We start from the raw sequence: 21,166 nt of genomic DNA on the forward strand, positions 1-21,166 counted from the left end.
ACCGGTACCAAATTGTTAAAAATCCTTTTTCATTTACATGAAATGAAAACGGTCCTGTACTAACCTAGCAACGATGGTTTTAAATGATGGGAAGTGTTGCAAGTGTTTTACACATTTGGATGTTTGCACGATATATCTCGGTTTTTATTTTTTTGTTTTGCAACTCTAATTAATCAGCTATTGGTCGACATTAACTTAAATACCTATATATTCTTCAAGTGTTTTAGCTGTTGGTGTTCCAATGCAATGCTGATTTATTTGTAAAATTCTTTTTAATATGTAATTCTAAGTTTTAAATTGCATCTCAGATTTCAATGTATGTAATTAGGGTATATAGAGGGTATACTTTTCCTTCTGTTAATGCTTGTTTTTTCTGTCGTTAGAATTGGTATTATTAATTTTCATGATTAGTTAATTGGTATTCACGATATTTCTTTTTCATTCATTTTCATAGTGTGGTATTTTTTGGGGGGGGGGGGGGGGGGGAGGGGGGGCTAACATGAAATATTTGTGTGTTAAATGTCAGCTTGGTGTCTTTTCCTTTTCTGTGTCCCCTTGCTGTAAAGGTGAATCATTAATTTTGGTTTCAAATTTGATGTAAACGAAACATTGCTAGTTTTCGGACTTCATTTGGTGTTTTTTAATCAAACCGAAATTGAATGGAATTGAATTGAATTGAACTGAATGGAACGGAACTGAATTGAATTGCATTGAATTATTCATCGATGTACTTTTGTGTCAAACCGGCGGGAGATTTGTTGAGGTGATGACATCATAATCTCAAGTAAATTTCCATATAATCTCATGGTCGCAAACAATATCATAGATTGGTGAAAGTACGCAAAACTTTGAACGTTCCTTAAATTCTCTTTACAGTTGGCTTGTTTAACGCTATTAGACATGATTTATTATGTAGTTCATTCAGTTAGCGTTTCGGGTAATTTGATTTGGAATAAGGTCCTATATACCCATTGTTTACTTATTTAAGTATTCATGTGGCTTTGCCAATATAAATGAAAGGAGAGACAAATTATTAGACGCAATTGCAAAATTAATTGAGCGTCATTCCACAACGAATTTGCAATCCTTATATCTATGGTAACTTTTCAAACTCTAGTATGCGACACCTTTACTCGCTCTGCATTCTTCGATGACTTATAAAGTTGCATGTATAGGTTGCCACTTTGGATTTTTCTTATTGACGTCAAATAGCAATTTCGCCATACGCGTTGTACCCATAGCCAGATACGAGTACGTGGCCAGGTTCTTTTAATAACTGGAGGGACACAGCACTTTCATGCCGCGCATGTTATGATTTCATATGAAATATTGTATACTTGATATGCAGTCAAGAAAAAAAAAATCGGGCTGTAGCGAAATTGGCGGCGTTCTCATTTTATGCATTCAAAGTGTATAGAGTCAAGCCACAGCGGTCAGAGAGCGGCGTGCGTGGAAGCGTATTGGTGCATCTTCAGTAATCGCAAGAGATCGGGCTAAATTATACCGGCGGCCAAGAAAACAAATGCGATTCTACGAGCGCTTACTTACCCCTGCCCTCGCATAAACAGCACACAGTGCGTCGATAGAGAATGGGGGTGTGTGTGACAATACTGTACGAACAGCAGTGTCAGCTGTGTGGGATTCTCAGCGCGGCGTCGACGAGCTAGCTGCAGCATCTGTAACCCTGAACACGTTCGATGTTCTTTTCTTTCCCCGTTTGGCGGCTGTGGGCGGATAATTTCATATTTTTCACACACTACCCGCTATTCCAGCGGGAAAAATATCAAAGTGAGGAGGAGAATACGAGGAATAGTCGATGCTAACTGATCTTGTGTTATTGGACTGTCTTTTGGCACATCAAGGTTGCCTCAACGTTAGCCGTGCGAGGACTCTACGGGAGTCACGCCAACACTCCTCCCCCGCCTCGGTTGCTCCTGTGAATACGCTACGAAAATGATAGTACGACTTCACTGATGGTATGATGAAGGATTTATTGTGAATTCTTGTCGCTACATTGCATTGTTGAGTATGATTTCATTTTCCCTACAATATTTCTTTACTTTAGTCATTGGCTATAATTCTTACCTGAACAGATCGAAGCGATAATGTACAAATGACTGCATAATAATAAGTATGTAAGAACGTAATAGACTTATGAAAATTACAGTTCTTCTCTAACATCCGTGAGTGCAGCAATCTAAACACGATATCTAGAATCTCAATATTGAAAGTTTTCCTGTTATTTCCGTTACCACTAAAAGACACAAGTCATCGTGAATGGGTAGATAAACATCGAACCTCTCTCTCCTTTACACTAACATTGCTGTATCCCGGAAGTACACATAGAAATATCATAATACCGATTGAAAGTAGACCCGTTTCAGCAGGTGGTTGTTTCTCACGCTTCGTACTTGCTGTGATGGATTTCTACAACATGCAGTCTTTTTTTTTTTTTTACCAGATTCTTAAACATTCGATCAACGTGGATACGTATTGATACACCACTTAAACCGTCCTGTGCCACTAGGTTTACAAAATGGGACAAAATTTATGCGTCATTCTGCCATTTTTGCGTTCTTCTGAATCACAGAGGGGAAAAAAGTATAAAAGGCACATAGGCCTATACACAATCTTGAATGCACGTGTTTAGAGGCTTAATTTTTTGGTCCCCCCCCCCCCCTCCCCCCCCCCAAAAAAAAAAATAGATGAATGAATAAAAATGGTTGGTTAGTCAATGTTTCGATTGTTAACAGATTATTTTATGTTATATACTTGATTAGAACTCATATAGGCCTACGTAGCGTTTCTTTCATACAATACATATAAATGGACTATTTTATAATGTGAAATCTCGCCATTTTTTCCTGGTCAGAAGACAAAGGCAAAAGCCATGTGAACGTCTAAATTTTTCACGTGTGTGCCTATCGAAGTACAGGGCTTTCATGACTCATTCATTGTTTCCTCTGTAACATTTTAAACGAACGAAAGAAACAAAAATATTGAAAATTGATTATTTTCTGCATCGCATATCATTTCTCTTGTGAAGCGATTATATGAATCTAAAGAAATTAAATGTTACACGCTCTGGAAAGGGTATATATACGTTTGTCACCAATGCATTAAGATAATATTGACACTTTGCTCGTTCGTGCATAGTCAGCGCATCGAGAAGGTTTCTTTTTATGGCTTGGGTTTGTTTGGGGCAAACGGCAAGATAACACATCCACAAATGGGAATGCATGCCACAAAAACAAATAAGTTATGCCGAGAGTGGGCAGGCACAAGAACTATAGCTGTTTAATTAGTCTCCACCCCAGGGCGCTTCTCGAATTGTTTGAGGATGCACTCGTGGCGCACCATCTCTCTCTCTCCCTTCGCATTTCGTTGTTGACTCCATAGGTGACGAACGTGAACTTGGCACACTGAAGTTCAAGTTTTCACTGTCACGCCTGGGTTGAAGTCTATAGAGACCCATCGGAGGTTGTTATTTTAGGCGAATCCAAAATCTCTGGCAAGCTATATTACATTCAGCATGATCTCTTTTTTTTCTCTCATCTCTTTTTGGAATGTCTTTTCCTGTCGACAATAAGGACTATCCAACACAGAATTTACCATGACGGTCTCTCACCTTTTAACTGTACATGTATTTCATTTCAACTGCATTATGGGGAAATTAATCTTTCCTCGGGCTTCCACGAAGACTATACTATACTTCTCCTCTTTTCTGTAATACGGAGTGTTGTTTGTCAAGATTCAAAAAAGATCTGGACTTTGACATCGCCCCCGATGAGACTCACTGTTTATGACGCCACCTCAAACGACCAGAATTGCAAGATCTTGTATGAGTGACTCTCTTGATAATGGTACGTACGTGTGGAATCAGGAGTTCTGTTTTGTCATACACGATAAGGGATTATCGCGCTCATGAACCAGCTATATCTCCTCTTGGGACCCGCTGCACTAGAATGTATTCGATGTTTCACATTGTGGAACATGACGTGAGCTTTTTTTGGGTCTCTAGACTCACGATGGCAACGATGAGATTTATGTTTCGAGGTGGAGAGAGAATGGTCCTCTGGAAAAATGTGTATGTCTTCCCTGGGTATCTTCCTTGAAGGAAGTTGCAAGTCCATGATCGAGGCGTCTTTTGAATATAAGATTAAACCCCTGAAATTAGAATTTAAGTAAACAACAGAATGGTGGAAGGTTTCATCGAAATCGGATAAATATCAAAGCCCCTAGCTAACATTTGCAGATGAAAAAAATATATATATATACACATATAGCTTTAGTGCTTCAAAATACTTCTAAATTATGAATTAGGGATAGAACAACCAACATGAAAATGTTAATCAGTGTTATCAATGTTAAGTGTTGTTAAATATACAAAATGTGACCAATAGTTTTATGGAAACCCATTTCTTAAATCAACCGTTACCATGACCGAGAACAATACTCCCAATATTGAATAAGCTGACAAAGTCAAATCAGCGGTCAGTATCTGACCGACTGTCAGAAAATCTTAAATTTATCGTTGCTCCAGGAGACAACACACTGCACTCGATTATTATGCATAAAATATTCAAGGAGGGTTGACTAATGAAAACATTAATTGCAGAAAGATATATGTATATACAAATATACATTATATATTTTATGGCTTTTATCAGGGGAAGACGCGGGTAGAGTTAAAGGGGATGTACGCGAGTCAATATTTTTTATTCTCCTTTCAAGTATTAAGCAGATACTTTATGCATAATGTCAACAATTACAACTTCTCGACGGTCCAAACAAACGCCTGCATATATAGCTCGCATCGAAACACTCCAACAGTCAAATCATTTCGGCTGTCGTGAAATGACACGTTCGATAAAAGGCTGTTAGAGTGTTATGTATTGTGACTATTCCATTCTCGTCAGCTGCTCGATTTCGTATTATTCTAAGCCCCTTCGAGCAAGAATCATAATATGTGTTAGTAATGCATACTAAACGAATTGAGGGGATGGCCTGAAAGGACGTGCATGATTATGCAGTTTGTTCTCGATCGTCCTCCTGAGCGCGTGCCACTCACATCTTTCTCCCGGCTTGTGCATAATTTCCCGGCAGTAATGACGTTTGCTTGGTTGAGACGGTCTCCATAGGGCTTCATTTCAGGTGACAGGAAAAAAAAGGTAATGATGGTAAGTGCAGACATTATACATGTGAGAAGTACCGATTGATCGCTTACTTATATGAACACCATGGCTTTATACACTGATAGTCAACCCTCCTTGAATCAATTTTATGCATGTATCGAGTGCAGTGTGTTGTTCCCGGGAGCAACGATAGATCAGGGAGGTGGAACCCTCCCTGGATAGATATAAGATTTTCTGACAGTCAGATGCTAACCCCTGATTCGACTTTGTCAGTTTAGTGACTTCTGTTCTCACTATTACATCAATGGTTGTTATTTTGTTATTATTACTGTAATACTATACGGTGTATTACCGTCATCATGATAATGATGATAATAATGATTATAAATATTATCATTATTATCTTTTTATTGTCGTTGCTGTTATAAGTGTTTTGTTATCTCTATTAGCATTAGTCCTCATAATCCTCATCTTCATCTTAAAACATTATGGTTACAATCACTGTGATTATGATAACTGTAACAATAATTGTTGCGAACCACTACCCTCCCCGTCATCATTGAAGCATAGTGATAGTATAGTCACTTCAAAGTAAGACAGACAATTGGGTGATGTTATCAATATACTTATTATATACTTATTATATACTTATCATATACTTATATTATATCAAGTATAATAATATAATATTAAGTATCATATACTTATATTGATTGTATACATTCCATTCGGTTTACTTGTATCAAAATGTATCAAATCTATATAGATCAATATATTACTTTTCTTGCTGGTGTCAATACTGCGTGTTTGTTCTCCGAGGGAATATCTCACTCTACATCAAGAAGGCGTATATAAGAATAAATAGATAAAGACAACATTATACGGGGGTTGCAGAATTTCTGTTCGGTAATTGCATTTATAACCGCCATCAGAGAGATGGGAGCATGTCTATACTTAATGGAGAGATATAATTACCCGGAATGTTAATGGCACATTAATCGCTTTTGGTTGGTCCTTGATAAACGTGAATGTCAAAGTGGTTATGACGGATGTCGAAGGGTGATTCACGGACTATGAATGTGTCAACAATGCGACTCGAGACTCAATGGACTTTGATAAGGCGCGTAATCGAAATAGTTATTCACTATACTTCTTACGTTTTAAAGAATGTATACACAGATAGTCAAAAAATGTCATGTTTGTCTAGCTGATTTACATACTCACATTGATAAGTGCTTTTATTTGGAAGCCTCATGCAGTATAACACTTCCTTAAAATCGTCAATTATGTACTATTCGCGTTTCCACAAATTTTTAACTACATGGCGATCAATGTGCTGGTACCGTATTCAGAGCGATCCTCATTCATCTTGAGAGTCAGACGTCATAATAGCGCTCAGAGAGAGAAGTTGGATTTGGAAACAACAACAATAACAACAACCCGATGACATTGTGGGTCATCATACCCCCTGTTCATTTCATACGCTTAACTCTATCATGGATAGGTCAGTATCCCGTTGTTACATAAATCGCACGATTTATAGCCAGGCGTGGAATGCTCAAGTTCATTCACTTTCTGTAGTCTTCTCCTCTATCTGTCGTTTAAAAGAGAGCAATTTCTGGCTCGAAAGCAGCTAAGATCATTATCACAGTCATGTGCAAGAGAGACCACATGAAGAGAAAATGAATTGTGACAAATTGTCCTGACGAATCCTGAGGTTGTTGTAAAACTGAAGTGTGGAGGAGCAGGCGATCATTACTAAGGATACTTTTCAGCCAGAAAATGACACATTTTCTTCTGGATTCACGGATTTTTGCAGTAGTGCATATTGTTAGTATTTACCACCTGTATCGCCTGAGTATACTTATGTTTTAATTAGCACATAATAATAAATGATAATAACAATACGTTACTTTTATTGCGCATATCACTACAATTATTGTGTGTCTATACACTTTAAGCAAGAGAAATAGGACAGAAAGATAATAATAAAAAAAAATAATAATGATAATAATGATAATAATAATAATAATGATAATGATAATAATAATGATTATAATGATAATAATGATAATGATTATAATAATAATAATAATAATAATAATAATAATAATAATAATAATAATAATAATGATGATGATGATGAAGATAATAATTGCATTTATATTGGGCTTGGTACGGGTGTTTTTATATAAGCGCACCGGCGCTATTATACAAGAAATCTAGAAAACACAAAACACAATAACATAAAGACAATGCCAAACCGAAATAACAGTAACGACAGGAGAAAAGATGCGATCAAAATAATGCAAACACAACTTATTCGAAATGCATTATGAGTAAATACTAGTATGCTTTCAGAACGATTCTAAACTTGGATGGAGAAGATGCGTTCTTTAGATAGGTTGGGGTACTTTTCTAAAGTGAATAATATATCATCATCGTACTTGGGATTGTGTAATCAAATATAAAGGACAATTTATGGTTATTGAAATGCATTTGTAGAATAATCTCATAAAGGGGCGAGACTCAGTTACCATCTGTGCTATTTTTGCGTGCTTACTTTTGTCGAATGCAACTTATAATTGTGATATGCGCTTATATTTTCAATTCATGTTTATGCTATAGTTCAAGTTCAAGCACTGAAGAAAGGATTTGGTAAACACAAAATCATGCATTCGTGAAATTGTCGTATAAACACTACTATTGATGGTTCTATCTGTAGCATCAGAGATGTAGATCATCCATTTATTGATGGATTTATGACAGTATCTGTTCTATCTTCAAGCAGCTCATTTTGACGATACAATTATAGATAATTCATGCCACGACGCATTGTAAATATAACGATAGGCCTGGTAGGAATACAAAATTTTACATTTACATTTATTGGGAAAGATATACAGTTGATTTGACGTTTACACTGCTTGATGTAGGACACGAAAAGCGAATTATTTTCTGTGTTTACATATATACCCCTCAAAAAGCATTTTATAGCGGCATATAAGTTCTAAACAAAATAATGATTTGTGTGGTCTTTCTCAATTCTGTCACGTTGTGAATGTTTTAAAAATCAATTCAAAGGCCGAAACAGAAAATGTAGCGTGGGACCCCGTTTGTGAAAGTAATGAACTAATAGAATGACCATCTATAGTATCATTATTGTCATCTTGTTGTTGTTGTTGTTGTTTACAGACAAACGTAATTATAAAATCTCACGCCCGTCGATGTTTTACCCCAGGCACTAATTCTCATAACGCAGATAATCGATATAACACGAAAAGGGTGTAAGTTTTGAAGCGCATTGTCCATTTCACCCAAGTTCAGCAGGTGTACAGCTCTCCCAATGCAGACTTGTGCAGTGCAGTGAATCTAGGTCGTAGTCCATCTTGCTTGGAAGGAAAACTTTTTAGACCATCGGGATGGGAGATGGTGGCATTGTAAAGTCATACACTCGCACTGTATAAAGTAATATGCCATGTTTTTGTGTACAGTGTATTCATTTTTCTACAGTTTTCCACAATCCGGTGATTGAAACCGGAAATGTCTATACATGTACTTCATGAGATGGTAATCCATGTTTAACAGCGGAGAGAGGCACACGTAAAAAAAAAAAAAAAAAAAAAAAAAAAAGTTCCACACTGCTAAACTCATGTGTAAAATAGACAGTTATTGTGACTGTGTCACAAACATGTTGACAATAATATGTTGTTAATTTCGCCCCTAGATTTCATTCAATAAAGTGATGCACACACAAAAAAAAAACATAATTCATTATGCTTCGCGTTTGCGTTTTTCTCACCTTACTTGATACATTATTGTACAATGTGGTTAAGTCCCCAAGTGCCGTCATTTTCAGCAAAATGGTCTCTTGTCGACTTTTGGCACTAAAAGTGTCGCGGTGAAAAATGTATAGGACAACTTCCTGTACCTTGCTGAGCAAAATAAGGATTGCAGGACTTCGCGGAATCCCTGATCTTCGCCCCTTATATTCACAGGGTTTACAGGGTCTCGTTAATTATCCGTTTTGTCATAAATAGTGACTTCGCAATAAAGTCTTGTGAATTGACGTTCGCCAAATGGGCTGTCGTTTTATCCCCATTATCAAGGCTACAACCTGTCAAAATCGGTCTCATCACTTTAAAATGAACCGAATTGAACTATTACGTCATTGAAATATTTCTGTCAGTGCGTCACCAGTTGCTTTTTTTTTTTGAGCGCTGCTCCCTTTAGCGAAGAAGTGAAAGGGCACTGCACGTATCTTCATTTTGTTGTCATATCAATCACATTATGTACTGGACTAAGAAAAGATTGTCATTATTATGCTTGTATGGATTCCCCTAGAATATATATCGACTTGTAGATACGTTTTGTGAAATTTATTTGAACCATTCAAAAAAAAAAGACAAGACAAAAAAAGAAACAAAAATCCCACTTGTCCTACTTTGGCTCTGGAATTTCATCATTCCAGAGTTGTATACGATAGTAATACGATAATCGCTATGATTTTGGTAGAGCCGCTATATTAGTCAGAAGTGAAGAGGGGAAATATCTTTCCGGCGTTATTTCTTTTTCTTGAGCTTATCATAACATACTCTTATCATTACGAATATCATCATTACTGCAAATTCCCTCTCTATGTCATAGCGATGTGAAGGGGGGGGGGGGGTTGCTGAAAGGTCCAAAACGGGCAACGCACACCTTGTCAATTTGCTCCAAAAGAGCGTTTTATAAATCCAATGTCAGTTGGAAGTTCGCCAGGATTTCATACGACGGAGAACATTCAATACCGGTTGCCGAGTTTGATTACTGAAGAACAATCTGTAACTAATCCTCCCGGTAAGATTATGATCTCTGAAAGAAGTGGATCGGCAGCCTCCTCGGGGGGATTACGGGGAACGAAACGTAAGCTGACATAATTATAATCGGCAGACGACGCAAGAGTCGTCGCATGATCGACGTGATCTGTCAAGTTGAATACTGATTGTGTTTCTGAAATGTATAGGCAGCGAAGATTTCGAAGAAAGAACTTATTCACAACTGCACAATCGTTTACGAGCATGTTATTATTGTGTGTTCTTGTAGTATATAGTGGAATCCCTGTTTGATCGTCTCTAAATGTCGTCGTTGAATAAGAAGCGGGCGATCTAACGTTGCTTTTTGCCTGCCATTTGTTATTATAGCTATTCGAAAGATATATGTCTCAATAGATGTGATCTCCAGGCACCATCATTATGCGACAATGATAAGCGAAGCCTACGTTCGCGACAGGTTCAGCTGATCAACACACTAACGTGTCTAACTTGACAATGGAGGAGACGAAATATGTAGGTTGACTTAACGGTTATCAGCCTTGGGATGTTACAGTAAATGACAACTCCTAAAGCTTGGAAATGTAGCGTATGACAGAACGTTTTTTGTCTGTTTCATCACATGCAGTGTAAGGACAAAGGACATAGGCCTGGCCCTGTAGGTTCGTCTGGATTGGGGGACATCATGGCTGAGCTCGAGGAGTAGCTCGCGGGCTCGACAATTTCACCGTAGTTCCCGCCATCTGTGGTCAAGTCGTCAGAGAGTGCCGTCGTCTGCGGCTGACGCGGAGGGAGGGCTGTAGGAGGACGTCAGCCGGTCAAAGGTCAGAAGGTTGCCAGGGGATACGGAGGCGAGGTCAACAGCTCCCATCATTTTCTCGACATGGAGGAGTCCCGACATCCCGACGAGCTCGAGAAAAGCTGTAAGCATTGAAACAAATCGATGTAAACACTTCTCTAGAGATTGAATGAGGGTTGGAGAAGGGGAACGCAAAAACAAAAACAAAAACAACACTGCACCTGTCGTTCGTTTCTCAGAAATATGATCTCAGAAATATGATATTGCCAATCATTTTATAGTCTTTTACACGACCGCTCGATTCCAATTGCTGGGGCCCGATAGCGGGCTATTGACAGCCACTATACTGACAAATATATTTGTCATTGCATATCATTCCACCTCTGTTTCCATCTCTTGTCATGAGCCAGATGAACCAGTGGTATCCAATCTTCGCGTAGTCTGATTTAGTAAAAGAAAATATCTCAGACTGGCGAAGGACAAAAACAAAACAAAACAAAACAAAAACACTAAACGTGTAATCTCCAAATTTCATTTTGTCAAGTACTCCTGAACAAAGTAAATTATCAAATCGCTTTTTGTCATGATACTGTTGAAAACAGCCAGAAAATAATTCTTTCTCTGTAGACGGGTGTAACCAGGTTGTTGGGGTGCAATGGGGGTGGGGTGGGGTAGCAGGAGTGGCACAATGATTTACAGAGGAGACAGAGACTGAGGGCGTGGAAGAGAAGATTTTAATCGTTTTGCCAGTCTCAGTGGTGACACGATTGGGGGCGACATTCGGCTCTTGTCATTTTTCATAGTTTCTCTTAACCGGTCTCCCTTGTCATGTAGGCCCCTATGCATATAAAATTATATATGAATACATACATGTATCTTTCTCACCCTCTCACTCTCCCTCTGTAACCTTCAGTCAATTGATCTCAACAAACTATTTGATCTACTTCTATTTATATCTCGTGTTTTGTGTGTGTGTGTGTGTGTGTGTGTGTGTGTGTGTGTGTGTGTGTGTGTGTGTGTGTGTGTGTTTGTGAGCCTGTCCGTCTTTCATAAATATCTATAAACTTATTCTCATTTCAGCCTCATTTTCTCAATGTCTCTGTCTATTCCATCCTTGGGGAAAAAGACAGAATGGTATCATTCACGAGGCTTTCCTTCGGCGCAATCTCATGTAAATCTTTTATCTAGAAAAGGATGGTATAGCATTTGAGGAGGGGGGGGGGGGGGGGGAGGTGGGTCACACTCAGCCAAAGCTCTGTAAGTAAATACAACAGACGTGTTGTCACTGAAAGATACGTGGTAACATCGTGATCAGTCTGTTGGGATTATGACGTCAGAGGTAGCGTACACCCAATGCTCATGATGTCAACGATCTCTCCAAAGATTACGATTTACCCCATTTGTAGAGGCCCACTATATCACGCATGTCCGCTGACCCAGCCTATTCTTGGTCGTGAAGCAGACGCCATTTTGATTATGTCATCCAAGGACTAATTAAAAACGACCAAACACCGACCCCGTCTTAATTAGTCAAATCTTCCTCGTACTGGGTCAATGTCGTCTAATTTCGTCATGGTTTGCTTGGAATTTCGTTTACAGCTCGCTGCACGGACTGCTGCGAGAGGGTGGCCTGGTCGTCCCTTCTTGCCACAACTTTGACTGTTGCAGGGGTTGTCCTGGTTGTGGTCATGGTAGCCCTGATCAGCCAAGTTGTAGATGAACTCTTCAGCAACTCTTACATCGAGGATTCCGTCGCTGTCTGGTGAGAAGGAAACCGTACAATTGTTTTAGTGAAAGTTGGGAGGGAACAAGACAAAAATACATTTCTTAGTGCTTCTCTTGATCACCCTCTCTTGAAGCACTACTGTGGATGTCGTCTGCTTAGTTTGTTTGTTTGATTGTTTTGGGGCGGGGTTCCCTCGTTTGGAATTTAGCTCATGCAGTATTGGTTTGGGAGACGATTCTGATAATAATGGTGCAATTAAAACAAAATCACAGTGTTAACATTAAATTGTATTTTAGCTCAAATGAAATTTTCATGATAATCATTTACATGACAGTATGTATTCATATCAATTACGCACTGCGGCTTTTGATGATATTTTCATGTGTGGATATAAAATACCCAATGCATGTAGATGTGTATGTTGTTTTTATAAGACAAATGTTCTCTGTTCCTCCCTTTTTGATTTAGCATTTATTTTCATTTTACTTATTCAAAAAAATTGTGTCGCTAGGAAATTGTAGGGTCCTATATTGGGGCATTTTGATTTGATTTCTTTGTGTCTCTAAAGTCACGAAAAGGCCATCCCTTTCTTTCCTGATTTCCTTTTATTTTTTTATTTTTATTCTTAATTTTTTTTTTTGGGGGGGGGGTAGTTTTTGGTGTGTGTGGGTTTTTTTTTTTTGGGGGGGGGAGGGGTAGAGGAGGCTGTTTGAATTAGTTGAAAAATGAGAATGCTATACAGATAGGGCTGTTTTGTATTATCTTCATGGGAATTTCATATGAACTGAGCCTTTACTGGAAGTCTTTTCATTATTTGGGTTCTTTCCCACATCTCTCCAAGAAAATGTAGACACCTTGCTCTCGTTAATTGTCCTTTAGAATGATGTGTAGATGTCCTTTTCCTTTAATGGTAATAGTTAACCTTCTTTGTCTTTATTCTGGTTACCTCAATGAATAGGAAACCATTTGTTTTCTTGAAATTCAACACATTTTACATTGTTATCGGTATCTGCAATATCATATCATATCACGTTGTTTTGATTTCATCAGGAGGGTTTGGAAGGATAGCCTGAGGATTACAATAATCACTGAAATGCAATTCAGGATAGCTTCAACCAGTAGAATAATACCAGACGAATAGAGTCGCAGCGTTGTCATCAAAATCGGATATAGTTATGGAATTTTAAAGTTTCACAGGTTTTCACAAATCAGTGATATTTATGTCGCAACCACAACACACTCAAAATGGCGGACGTGATGATGTCATCTTTTAACAAGTCTGTCATTGATTTTTGACGTGAAATCAATAACTATGTTAGATTATATATGATTCTTATCAAATAATCATAACTTGAAATAAGGATGACTTTGAGGGGAAAGAGGTTACAGTTGCTATAATTATGGACTTACAATGTGATCTAATAATTTATTAATTTAAGTTTTTGTACAAACCAACCAGAGGAGAGTTGTAAGGTGTTGGCATCATCACTTTATGATACTAATATGAATTAGAAATAAATTTGATTTGATAATAACAAACGCAATATTGAATTGAAGTGAGCTATGTATACTTAGCAGCAGCGATGGATGCGAGGGTATTTGTTACAACCCTTTATACTGACAGCTGTGTTTTGATGGATGGACTGTTTCTTATTTATGTGTATATCTAAGACACATGCCAATGATAAGTTGGGTAAAAACACCCGGCACTAACTACCAATAGTAAGTAGAGTAAAATAAATAGATAAACAAACAAACACACACACACACACACATACACAAATTCTTCCTCTCACGTATCTGAGGTATAAGTATGGCTTACAGGACCTGCAATCAGACTTCAGGTTGAAACATCTCCAATAAAAGTTTTTTTCTTAATTGCATTTAATTCTTCTCATTTATAGCCGCCACGTCGACATTATGGTTATGATGACGAATATCACATTTATTAAAAGAATACTTCTTAAAAGCATAGAACCTACGTGAACAAAATGTGAATACACAGATAACAGATGATGGTTCTGCAGTTAGTACATTGTCTTGTTAAGGGAGAGCTTTAATTCGAGAAGAAAAGATTTTCTCCGTCGGTATGTAACTTTAAAAAAAAAGATACAATAGGTGAACCGAGAGGATACTCGGATTACCTAAAAAGTCCTGCTCATTTATAAGTATTTCACTCATTTGTCACCTCGATGTCGGTCTCCGTGTCAGGTTCTTCTTTCTAGAAATAGCTGCCTACATCGGTCTCGTCGTCATGGTCGGTCTTATCATCCTACTGATGACGATGGGGTGCATGGCAACGGGCTACCAAAACGCCTCCTCCTGGTGCACCTTTGTCAAGGCGCAGACCGGCAGACGACAGCTGAGCGCGGTAAGCAAAATGTTTGCCTCTGGTAAGATACATAAATCCCCGCACGGAATCTAGAACGTACAGTATGTCCTCAAAAATATTACAAGAGCGGATTTCCGCACTGATATCCTTCAAAATGATTAAACAATCTGAATACTATTTCAGGGTATAAAGCTATAACTTCTTTCCTACATCTTGCAGAAAATCCCTTGCGATTTAGTTAAGAAGGTCACAGAGAAATGCTCATCGTTGAGAAGCATGTCATGGGTCCATTCTTCCAAGTTCAACACTTGGATGCTCTCAGCATTTTGTAAGGAGTGAGCGTAGTGGACTGAACTTGGAGGGAACGGATTCCTGACCATGCTCTACAAAGATCCAAATTTCTCCATGACCACTGAAGCAGATCTAGTGGGGTTTTCTGTAAGATGTACGTAATAAGTACGTTCATACCTACAAATTGCATCTTTATTGATTTCACCATTTTTAAAGTTATTATGGCAGAAAGTCTGATTGTATTTTTTTTTTTTTTGTGGGGGGGGGGAGGCACTCGGTACAAGCTCAATAAGCTTGTCATTTTGCAGTATAATTTTTCTTCTTACCCTGAAGTTAGAGTGTTGATATATTGTTATTGTTACTTTTGCAAAATACACTGTGCGATTGGTTCGGGCTACATCGTCTGTAGCTTTACCGCACACGCATGAAGATCAAATTCTAATGATCTTCTTGTGTCTTGTAATCCTTGTATAATCTGTTGTTACGGTTGATTGGTATTATTTCGCACCCTCGTAATGAGAGTTTTTGTGTTTCTCATAAGATCGCAAATGCGTAGAAATGGCGACAAAATTTGGTGAGAGAAACGCCTACACATCTCAACTCTTTGCTCAGTGAACTGTAAGTCTGTAACGATTTCCCTCTATTTTATCAGCTTGTCAGAACTGTCAAGTCGTGTTCTGATTTCTGTATACCAGGTATAAGACAACTTGCCATCCAGTCTCAGATTGCTGTGATATCTATGATAATATTCAGTACTTCAATGATAATAGTTATGCTGCAAACAATTATCTCTCCAAACACAGTTTATGTGCATAACATACGTCATCAACCTAGCGTGGTATGCAATCTTGGTCGGGGCCGCACTGCCAACGGTGTTCTTCTACATGTTGGATAGCGGTGTGTGCACCAACGAAGTCTTCACATCCCTAACCTGCTTAGACCTGAGACAGTTTGGTGAGACAAAGTTATCGTGACGGTCTCGAAGTAATCAAGTGAAGAATGATTGAAAGGGGAATTACCCCCACAATCAGGGTTTCGGGGGATACAGCAATATTAGCATCACCTATGATAGAACACATCGCCAAGTTTGAGGAAAGTCGGACAATCCGTTCAACAGTTATGAAATTTTTAAAGTTCGGTGCTACCATCGCTGGGCAAGAAAGCTACCACAGTTCGTAATGTCACATTAAGACAAATATATAGACAAAATGTTGAGAGAATTCCACAAATTTTAATCGATGACAGAGTGTATATTCCTTTCATTTGTTACCAACTTATGTTAAAGGTTCTATTGTTCCGTCTGCCCTCTGAAAGTGAGGTGCTCTTTCATTGCTTGAAAACTGAAACATGTTCAATTTTCGTTTTCCGTTATATAAATTATATCTGTAACAGAATAGTAGAAGTCTGCTCAAAATTAGACCTAATTTAGAAAGTGATTGAAATTCCACACATTTCACTAGATTATTTCCACCAATTAGTGATACATTAAATGCAAATTAGCTGAAGTGATTATAATTATGATCAATTCACAGCTCTCCCGTGGCTCATGCTGAAAGTATCACAAAATCACAATTAGTTAGGAAGCTTGTATCATCTTGTTTATTTGATTTTATTCTACTAAACGAAAGCCATCTCGAACATAGTGCAGAATTCATACACTCTTATAATTTCCAGTGGGAGAGTTGCCTTGCTTTATCCCGCCGTTTCATAATATTGTGAAAGCATACGATCACATTTCACTCATTTCCTGTTTCGAATCCCCCAAATCCTGGGGTCTGTGTTTTGTATTAACCCTTTTAACGCCATTGCTGCATGGAATCTTAATACGCATGCTTGATTCTTTCACCCACGACGTACATCACATTGCAACACTTATTGACAGACTTTTAAAATTTCTTTTGATTCCCCCCCCCCCCCCCCCGGTCCTCCCATTAACGGTCATTTTCTGCAGGCCTGGCACCGCAAGATCTTTCTGTTTCATCAAACAGGACATTAATCTGTGGACCTGAATTGGAGGCTATTTGCACCAGTGTAAGTTATGATTTAAGATACATATCAAATTTAAGTTTGAATGGATGATGCAACGGATCACAGACTGTTGTGATCACCACATAAATCTTATAAAGATAGTCCCTTCATATAATTAGAAAAACTAATGGGTATTGAAAGTTTTCAAAATAATAAAGAACTTCGAATTCAAGGATAGATAATCTATGTGCATATGATGACTGCAATGTGTGATCACTGATGATTCGAAAATGCATTCTGTAAAATGATTCTATGAAGATGATAAGGTCTGACCATCAGAAAAAGATACAGACAAAAATAATGCCGTCAATGACTAGATATTCTTTTCGAGATAAAATATGCTATCCTTGTCATGGTCAGGAAGGTTGAGATAGGGGTTTCACACGTTAACTTTTTGTGAGGTAATTAGAAACCACTTATAAAATATTAAAGAGCATACAATTTTTAGAGGAATTAAAAGTTTATTTGATGAATATCAGTTTTGATGGCTGAGATATTAAAAATCAAATAAAACAAAGTGGTCCTAATTAAAGGTCCCGCCTTTTCTTAGGACCTCGTTGCTTTTGGATATCTCAGACATTTCCAAAACCAATTTTCATTAAATAAACTTTGAATTCCTCTTAGAATTATAATATGCTCTTTCATGTTTTGTAAGACGTTTCTCATCTCACAAAAAAAAGTTAGAAACCTGAATTCCCACCTCAACCAAAACTATAAATACACGCCATGTTTCCCATGAGGAATTTTAGGTCGAACTGTTATATTTACATTTTCGTTTCTGTATTTGAAGTACGATTTACTAATTAATGACATCATCTCACTCTTATCACGTTGTTTACAACAATAGGTCAATAAGTTTTGTTGTCCTCTCATTCCTTTCAATGTTATTTTGTTGCAGGATCTTTTAATATTCTTCTTCCTGTCCCTGGTGGGTTGTATCTTCGTTCTCTTGGGCATGGTAAGCTTGTAGTCGACAATTTTCATGTTCATGTTTGTGTGTACGTGTGTGTGTGTGTGTCTGTCTGTGTGTCTGTGTGTCCGTATGTATGCAACGTATCAAATAACAGTTCAACATTTTTACAGTCGGAGAAATGTAACTAGTTGCGTTGTCTTGTAGAGCAACGTGACAATTTCGGCAGGTATACAACAAGGCATAATAGTCTGTATAAAAGCGCATGAAATCTTTTTACAAGTCTGAAATGCGCTGAGATAAAACTTGCTATTATTATTATTTTTTTTTATTACTATTATTATCATATTGTTTTGTTTGTTATTATCAATACCATTATTGTTGTTGATGTTATTGTAGCAGGAGGTTTATAACAAAGAAGTCTGAGCAAGCAGATACAAACTCATTTCGAGAATATGTGGAGAAAGGAGGGACGCACTATACAGGAATCGTGACATAATATCCCAGATTTGCAGATAATGTATTACCCTGGTAGCTCTATACTCGGCGTGCTGTCTGTTTACACAAAAGCCAGCTCAAGCAAAGTTAAAAATCTTGAGTATGGGTTTCCTGTTTGAGGCTCTCTGTTTTCTGGAAGTGTAGTTTTCCCCCTACACAGGAATAGTGATGAGACTTTTTAATACGAAAGACTTGCGACTTGATTCAATAGCAACGTCTAACTAATTTTAGAGCGGCCCTGAGTTTCATTTCCGTGTGTACATGAACTACCCAGTGTTTCATAGAGATATTATGGCGCCAGGGCTCAGAGTCTGTGCGGTTTTGCCAATACAAACTCTCCCGTAAGTCATGTCGTGACTTGAATAAACATTTTGAAATTACGATCTGCGAAAGATTAGAAGCAATCGCACCGCAGCTTCGGCGAAAACGTTAGCTCTCGTTTGGAAGATCGATGTTTGTAGGTTTCTCAAGCAGAAATGTATTCACTTTAAAGCAAAACGAACTCGCCGGCTGGAAAAGATAATTATACAACATTGTCTAATTTTGGAATTATGGTGATAATGTACTGGGTTCGCTTGTATTTTCTTTTTGGGGTAGGGGTGGGGTGGGGAGGAGTTGTTTTTGCTAGACGAATTGAGTTTTGTCATTTTGCCACCACAGTCACTAACCCATTGTGCCCCTTTTCTCCCCTTCAAAAAAGCGTATGCATGTACCATACTGCCATATATACATATTTCTGTTGTATATAAACGTGTATAAGTTGAAGAGAAGCGATAATACAAATCCCGATTCCGTCATGTAAGGCTCAAAATAATTCTAAATAAACCTTAGTCATACCAAGTAATGCAACAACGAGTAGAAATCCCAGAGACTTATCGGTTGGTTTGTTGTAAAAGTGATAAAGTTATCACGAGGTAGAACAATGGCATGTACGTTTTCATAATATGCAAGAGCGCTGAGACATGACTTTCATCTCTTTCTCGCTGTTTTGATAATAATGGTATTCCCGTCGCTTGATTCCTTTCGTGTAAGAAAATCTGATGTACTTGCTTCATGTGGATGACGAATTAATCTACTTCAAAGTGGATCAAGCGAGTGATGTTACACGTTCAGAAACCCAACAAGTAAGATGCTGTATTTCAAGTTTAGCATCCGTTGCTTTGACTGGATATGAACTTAACAATAATTGTCAAAAATACTATTCATCCCAAATATATTGAGGCGATATAAACTATCAGGGAATTTCACACACTTCTTTGTGACTTCTTCCTATATACAGAACCATTTCCTAATGAGCCTGGCGGGTAATTATAACTGGCTGAGGATACGAAAGCGGCGAAAGAAGCTAGCGGCGGGAAAGATGAGTCGACGCGCCGGCGCTTACGACCTCAACTCCCACAACGGCCTCCCGAGCCCCGATCGACAAGAGTCGCAGGACTCCAACGCCCACCTCAGGCGCGCTAACCTCCATTACGATGCTTCATCCAACATCATGGCGTCCAACTCGTCCATCCCCACCGTGGCAGCGCAGGTGTCTGCACCGTCGTCGCTCACCTTAATGACCACGGTGTCCACGGCAGCTCCCGCCAAGTCCGCGTCGTCATCGTCGATGTATTCGTCGAAGATCTCGAATCAGACGTACGGGTTTGACGACGGTGGCTTCGGACAGCAGCAAAGCGTAGCAGGCACGCGTACAAGATCGCCGATCGTTCCTACCAGCACTGCTAGCACGTTGGCATCTAAGCAGGACAGTATCGACTACGGTCGGAGAAGTCGTTACGATCATTACAATCCCGCATTTGACGAGAACTATTGGGACTACCCCAGCCCGTCGTCCAAGCAATCGGCGGAGAATGACGATTTCTTTGACCACGACGAGTATGAAGATGCAACAAGCGTCCCCCAGCAGTCGAATGGCAACGCGTTCGGCTACAACCAAACTCATGTGGGGAACTACAATCAGGGCTACTACAATTACGATTACGACACGACACATAACGAGGGATATGAAATACCGGTAAACTCCAGTCCCGCAAGATATAACATGAACTCCGTTCCCGCACGATACGAAATGGATCCAGTTCCCTCGTCGCCACACAGCCAGCATATTGTCTCGCCAGCTTCGAACCGCACATCGGTTGGTAACAAGTTCTTTGAATATCAACTCTAAACAGGAAAATATAAGACCCTTCGGTGTGCATCCCCTATTCGATTCCGTGCGCATGATGCGCATTGACTAAGTTTTATGTTGAGGTCTTGCAGCGCTCCGTTGAGCTGTGGGGTAATTCCTTTCTTCTCTCGTCTTCACCACTCCATGGTACCAGGGAGGTAACTCACCTCCCTGATGGTACTGAGATGCGCTCATTTCAATACACGGATGGAGAACATGATATCATTATGTGTACGTAGATGTTGTACGTCATTGTTTGGTCGATGGAACGTTTCAACACGTACATTTCTTCTTCTATGTTTCTTTTTTGATATGCTATTTGTATATTTAGAAGTATCTGAATTTTTTTAACATGCCATTTGTGTGGAGCAGAAACTCTGTGTAGTGTTGATTTTTGGTGTTATTAGCGATGGCAGAAGTATTCATAGAAAAGTGAAAAGATAATTTATGACAAGGAGTTTTTTTA

At 38.6% G+C, this 21,166-nt stretch overlaps 1 protein-coding gene across 1 annotated transcript; it reads left to right on the forward strand.

The window, feature by feature from the left end:
• Positions 1-1,641: 1,641 nt before the first annotated feature.
• Positions 1,642-20,700, forward strand: LOC139737880 (uncharacterized). The gene is made up of 8 exons (XM_071648548.1): positions 1,642-1,976; positions 10,575-10,869; positions 12,345-12,507; positions 14,683-14,842; positions 15,898-16,048; positions 17,046-17,125; positions 18,021-18,080; positions 19,810-20,700. The coding sequence occupies exons 2-8, from the start codon at positions 10,830-10,832 to the stop codon at positions 20,698-20,700; spliced, it is 1,545 nt and encodes a 514-aa protein (XP_071504649.1). The 5' UTR covers positions 1,642-1,976; positions 10,575-10,829.
• Positions 20,701-21,166: the final 466 nt, after the last annotated feature.

Source organism: Diadema antillarum, unplaced genomic scaffold, assembly GCF_040938485.1.
Source record: "Diadema antillarum isolate AM-2024a unplaced genomic scaffold, OU_Dant_1.0 seq00000712_RagTag, whole genome shotgun sequence".
Classification (NCBI taxonomy): Eukaryota; Metazoa; Echinodermata; class Echinoidea; order Diadematoida; family Diadematidae; genus Diadema; species Diadema antillarum.